This window comes from Pinus tabuliformis, chromosome 9, assembly GCF_031772625.1.
Source record: "Pinus tabuliformis cultivar Carrire ecotype Pingquan chromosome 9, CPIR1, whole genome shotgun sequence".
Lineage (NCBI taxonomy): Eukaryota > Viridiplantae > Streptophyta > Pinopsida > Pinales > Pinaceae > Pinus > Pinus tabuliformis.
In genome coordinates, this window is record NC_142307.1 from 1,152,841,764 (window position 1) to 1,152,848,035 (window position 6,272).

General features: G+C 36.0%; 1 protein-coding gene across 2 annotated transcripts; it reads right to left on the bottom strand.

The window, feature by feature from the left end:
- Positions 1-411: 411 nt before the first annotated feature.
- Positions 412-3,878, bottom strand: LOC149152712 (high mobility group B protein 3-like). Of its 2 annotated transcripts, XM_089439264.1 has the most exons (9): positions 3,770-3,878; positions 3,544-3,622; positions 2,179-2,247; positions 1,859-1,981; positions 1,444-1,501; positions 1,291-1,335; positions 1,111-1,191; positions 842-925; positions 412-721 (listed from the first exon to the last, which is right to left on the bottom strand). In XM_089439264.1, the coding sequence occupies exons 3-9, from the start codon at positions 2,223-2,225 to the stop codon at positions 692-694; spliced, it is 468 nt and encodes a 155-aa protein (XP_089295390.1). In that variant the 5' UTR covers positions 2,226-2,247; positions 3,544-3,622; positions 3,770-3,878; the 3' UTR covers positions 412-691. The 2 variants fall into 2 exon arrangements, with proteins under 2 accessions (XP_089295390.1, XP_089295389.1); XM_089439263.1 differs by lacking the exon at positions 3,770-3,878 and having other exon boundaries at positions 3,544-3,716.
- Positions 3,879-6,272: the final 2,394 nt, after the last annotated feature.

Sequence of the window (6,272 nt, forward strand, 5' to 3'; positions counted from 1 at the left end):
ATTTCTAACGTCCTGGGATTTGTATTCTTTTTTAAGCTATTTGGATTTAAATGTCAGAAATTTATATATCTTTCTTGATATTAATAAAATAAAGATCCTTAATTTTAAGAGCATTCCAGATAATAGAGCTTTAGAGCATGCTCTCTCATTATTCCAGGAACATTTTGCTTGAGCATGGCAAATTTATCAGCATGTCTTAAACAAATTATCTATAAATAGGAAAAAAATAATTAATTGAAACAATTGCAGTTAGAACATTTGGTTCAGCTTCAACATATTGAAATCCTCTCCTAAATCCTCTCCTAGAATATTGGGATATAGAACTTGCATATCCAGGAACAATTAACAAATTGAGTCATTCTGCAAGAGTATCGCATTCAATAAAAATGACATGTCCAATACAAATATAGATGGGATAGAAAATATACAAACGTTCCTTTGCCATTAAACATAACAGATGACCTACAGAATGTATCCTTGGGTATGAAAGGTTTCATAACATGATTAACGAAAATCCTGCTAAAGAGATAACAGAATTAATCTGCCAAACATTGATCAGACTACCCCCAAATTGTACAAAACTAGGAGTGTCAAAAGGCAATAACAATCTAATTCAGAAGTTTTAAGTTGATCAGAAGATCATCCTATAATATTACATGCCTAGTCTAGCGAGTTAGTCAACACCATTTTATCACTCATCATCATCGTCGTCGTCATCCTCCTGAAATGACAAGAAACATAAACAGCAAACAGCCATAAATAAACCCTCAACACAGAACCATTACGTCCTACTAGTATATGTATGTCTAAAATGCTTCTATAACCAAGTAAAACACGTTACCTCTCCACTTTCATCCTCTTCTTCGTCATTGACTTCTGACTTTGATTTGTCAGACTCTTCAGCTACTTCTTCAGGGCTCGCATCCTATGATCCAATTTCACAAGACAAGTTTACAAGGAGAAACCAAGGAGCAAAACAATAATCATTTCATCTTCAGCAGTTAAATGGGGAAGTTAACTTCCGTTATATAGATAATAAATTTAGGGGTAAGCATGTACCAAAACAGCAACCATTTCCCATTAAACTATTAATAGCCGAGCTAATATTACCTTTTGCTTATTATATGAAGACATTGACTTTTCATATTCAGCCTTCTTCTTTTCAGCTTTAGCCACATATGGAGCCTTATCCTAGTAGATGGCATGAACCCCAGTTACAACAAAATACCAATAAATACACATGACGAATTGTTTAAATCTAACCTAGTTAATTTAAAAGCAGTAACTTACCCCATCGCTCATTGCCCTCCATTTTTCTCCTCCTGCTTTCCCAACCTACAAAAAACCTCAAAACACACATCTTAATCTCTTGCGAAGCAAACATCGAAAGACTGCAAATAGATACCACAAATGTATGCACAATAAGAATAAAATAATACTCACGGCGGAAACTGAATTCGCGTTAGGGTTTGATTTCTTGTATTCCTTTCGGAACTCATCTCTGCATTAAAATGTGCAATTGAGTTCTCACACTGAACCGAAACTAAAAGATAGGGAATAAAAGAACAAAATCACATCACTACATGCACTCTAAAGAGAAGGCTTCGAACTCAAGGATACAAAGTACAATTTTGAGTTCGATTTCCTCAAAAGGTCAAGGAAGGAATTAACGCTCAATGACAAAAGGCAGATGAATAAACAGTAAAATAGTAAGATAAGATCCAGAGTATGTCCTATGAAACCCCATACACTTGATATGTAATATTCAGCCCATAATAGTCAAACGAATAGGGTTGAACATACAAGAATACAAAGAATATTCATCCCACAATAGTCAAAAGAACAGGGTTGAACATACAAGAATACAAAGAAAGCACTGGGAGGCCTTTTTGGCTTGTTTGGGTCTTTCTTCGCTTTCTTGTCCTTCTTCATTTGCCGTTTAGCTTGGGCCTCGGTCGCAGGCTTCCGCTTTGCAGCTTTCCTACGAGACGTAACAAAAAGGATGAATTCAATAGCCCGCCATTTATCATGCAAAACAAAACATAGAAACTGTAATGACTGAACCAAAACCATTCCCTTATAGAGGCTTCCAACGGAAACCTTTGATAAAGCACTTATTTGCCTAATAAGGGAAAAGACAACTACACAAAAGTCGTGTAAACTTTCTTAAATACATACTTCTCTGCCACTTGCTTCTGTTCAACCTTGGCCTTTGTACCCTTCATCTTCACAATATATAAACAAAATCTGCACGAACAGACCAAAATCAGTAATGCCTGGCTAGAATATCAAATAATAGCTACGTATTCTTATAACGAGCTTGCAAAGGAGCATTGATTGAAGCGATGTATTTCATTAAAATGCAACAGTGCTAAATAGAATCATGCATACAACTGCAGTAGGTAGAAGCACCTACAGTAAGGATCAAATATCTGAAAAGTAAAAAAGAAATAGAAAACCCTTGCTTATAAAACAACAAGTAGTCAAGTTCCTCCGTAGCATTCTCAGAATAAAACGCTATGACTAATGCATGCACAAAAGTAAGACAGATCACAAGGCAGCGAAAAAAAATTGGTTCAAGGCTTGCTAAAAGAAACAAGAAAAAAGGCAATGACCTCTCACCCGCGCGGTGCCAGTTGAAAAAAGAGCAACATTGTATTATTTTAGCAACATGACCCCCAATATAGAAAGAAAGAACCAAACAAAAAAAAAAAAAATCTAGATTTCATCTAAAACAAGAGACTTGACCCCCAATATAAAAAGAAAAAAAAAAAATAAAAAAAATAAAATCTAGATTTCATCTAAAACAAGAGACTTTAACCCTAAAAATCCTACCTTAAATAGAAGTGCACAACTTATTACTAATATCGCCACAACTATATGGCGGACTTAATATAGAACATAATATCAAAGCACTAGAAAGCTTTAATTCAAGCTTAGCTCGCTCATGTATATTTTTAGAATATTAGGGAAGAGATAATCAAAGGTGTGACCAAACGGCAGCTGAAGTCCCTAGCACTGGATAGGGATACTGATCCCATGCATTAAGAGTGTAAATAAAACACGGACGAGACCCTGTTTACGGAAAGCATCAGTCTCTTTTAAGGACGAAGACCTTTAACACGGTCGACAAGCACTAATGCAGCATATTTGCACAAACTTAACAGCAAATAACTATATTTTCTCCAAGCGGTATAAAAAAAAATTGTAAAAACGAGAAAACAAAACGGCAATGGAGGACAACTTAAACAGTTTGAAGGCAGGTTAAAATTATAAATACCAGAAAATTTTACAGAAAATAGCTAAATTTTCTCCAAGAGGAATAAAAAAAATATCAAAACCAGAAAACAAAGCAGCAATGGAGGACAACTTGAAGCGTTTTAAGGAAGATTAAAATTACAAATTCATAGAAAGAACAAATAAATTCCGAAGGAAATAGGGAGTCAGAAGAAATAAAATGGGCGAATATGCAGTAAACGGCAACAGTATGGAACAATAACAGAGCTGCTACATGGTTCAGAAGACAAAACAAGATTTACATACCTGAGCAGAGAGTAGCCGAGGCGTTGAACACTGCTATTGAAAGTTTCGCTCGCTGCCTCTGCCCGAGTGAAAGAACTCTCTATATACCAAGAACAGGAGGGGGTTAAAGAAAAGAGCGAGAGGGATAAGAAAAAACAAATCTCAAAACTCGGATATCTAGAGACAGCGAAAGCACGGTGAGAGGTGTAGGTCGCTATGGATTAATTTAAAGGCAGACCGCCTATACCTGTCTGTGCCGGTATTCTCAGCAGCAATACCCCTGTTCACCTGCGACCAGCTGTAAATTACCGGAAGAACACAATATGAAATTTACAACAGGCGGGAACTCGAGAACAGTCCATAAAACCGGGTCAGTAAGAGATATTTGTCCTATATAGCGTACGGACACGTCAGCAATCTGTGTGATTCAGGTTGGGATCGCTTTTATGGACGGCTGCGATTCGGTCTCACAATATTTTGTCCCTTGGAGTTCTCCTTTCATATGGATCTTTGGCAATTGGTTAACGAGGGAACGGGGCTGACAGGCTTTTCTGTTTGATTTTAGCTCGACACGTAGCAGGTTGAATTAGGGTTTCAACCGACGTGGCAAAGCCAAATTAACTGACAATGAAAGACGTTTGATGCCGAAAAAATTAAATGGTGATGGTTGTGTCACAAGTTCACACTACTTACCTTTGCAGGTAGTTAGAGTGAAAATTGACCACCTACCCCATATCCATACGATTGTCAACCTTTGTTTTAATCATATGAAAGTGAAATTAGTAACATTGGACCGGGCAAACAATCTTGCTATTTAAGAGAAATGGACGTTAGGGCTAAAATGGGGTGGGTTATTTGGTATGGGAATCTAATTACATGTGGTTTTTTCTTTTTAGGTTGTGTTTTGGCGGGATTAGTTTTAATATGGGGTGTTTGTTTTAATTTTATTTGAACTAAACTTGAGTTCACCCGAATTAATTAATTCACACCTCATAAGTCAAGTTTAGTTACCGGTACAAAACATTTTCAAAGTCTTTTTTTTCCTTTTTTAACTCTAAAATTAGTAAGTGATTGAGATTACTCGTGTGAAACTCAAAGTGATTGAGATTACTTGTAAATATTTTTAAAGGCTTTTAAGGGTTAAGACATTTGGGAACACATTCGTAAGGAGTTGCATTCATGGAGGGTATTTACCCTTCTAGCCTTATCAAAATGGATAAAAGTTTTGTTGAGGATTTGAACCTAAATGGGGAGAATGTGAGACCAACTTTCCAATCATTTAGGAAACCACTTCAATTTGGTCTTCTTCTTAGGGATGATGATGATTTAATTTTAAAGCTATAGTTTTGTTAGATGCTAAATTGGAAGTAGGTTAAACTTATAACAATCTTATCTTGTTTGTTGAAATGCAATGACCCAATAAGTCAAATTTCTAATCAATTATGAAATATGATCAATTTTAGAAGCATCTTCATTGGTTTAAAATGGAATGAAACCCTGAGTGGTAGAGTTCTGCGACGCATCGAACTTGGATCATGTGAAATTTAAGCTAGTTTCTGAAATTTTGGTAGTTTCAACCCCAATTTTTGGCTAAAAATTGGGTGTGTTTGCTATAAGATTAGTCTATTATGTTAAATTGGCATACGAGACCCCTTGTCTATGGGGTAATGGACCCCCTCCATTTATTGAGTTAACTACTTAGTTTATAAAGATGCATATATACCACCTATGATTTCAAAACATGTGGCCTTCTAGGAGGATCACTATCACCGGACGTATGTTCATTAGACCAATAGTAGCTTGTAGTTGGTTGTCGATTTTGCATCACCATCCAAGTGTTAATCCTCACTTTACCTTCTGAACCACCATAGTGAATGCAACGCATAACCTTAACCGATGCTTCATCGTCCATCATTGTTATCTTGTTGTGTTTCCAATGTTCAAAGCTTTCTTGCGCGTTGAGGATTTAATCTTGCAGCAATGCTTGCAAAGTTTTTGAAAATACAAGTAGACAAAACTTAAAGGCTTCAAAGTTTTCTTGCACCTTTAGGCTTTGTTCTTCATGCTTCCAATCAAGAACATCATTTAGGACATGAAGAAAAAAACAACAACAACTTTTTTTTTCCTTTTTTTAACCCTGGTGAATTCGTAATTCATTGGAGTAATATGGATGAGGCCCAAGATCAAACCTAGCGGTTGTCACTATGACAGCAAGAGTTTATCCAACAACTCATAAGCCAAATACTAGTAATTTATGACTTAGCAAAAGTTTTGGTTCCACGAGGATGGGGGGTCTACTCCTACTCCTTGAGCCTTACAAGAATGAGCCAAAGATTCCCCCTATGGGATTTGAAACCGGGTGGAGGGGATAACATCTCATTGTGTCAACCACTTGATCGTCCCATGAGGAGACAACATTATAAACATTTTAAGAAGGAGCATTGTAGATCTCATTCACACTCAACATTGTGCCACTTCAATTGTGTTGATGATAATCATTACATAACTATTGCGAGATTTTGTAGGAATGTTTTGACCTCTGAGTTGTGTGAAAGTTTGGAAGCCCAAATTTTTCTGCAACAACTGATTATGTTTCTTCTATTTGTTAATTATTGAACAAAATTATTTATTCCTTCCTACATAAAATATCAAAACTAATACATTGCAGCCTTCACCAATTAAAATTATATGCAGAAACAAGTAATTGAGCAAGAAATAAATACACAACACATTACAGAATTATTTTTGGA

Bases quoted from the DNA above. Each gene is read 5' to 3' on its own strand.
- LOC149152712 (XM_089439264.1), bottom strand. From the start codon at position 2,225: ATGAAGGGTACAAAGGCCAAGGTTGAACAGAAGCAAGTGGCAGAGAA. The intron at 1,192-1,290 runs GTAAGTTACTGC...GCCATCTACTAG, and splicing joins GGAGGGCAATGAGCGATGGG to GATAAGGCTCCATATGTGGC. The intron at 926-1,110 runs GTAATATTAGCT...ATTGGATCATAG, and splicing joins CTTCATATAATAAGCAAAAG to GATGCGAGCCCTGAAGAAGT.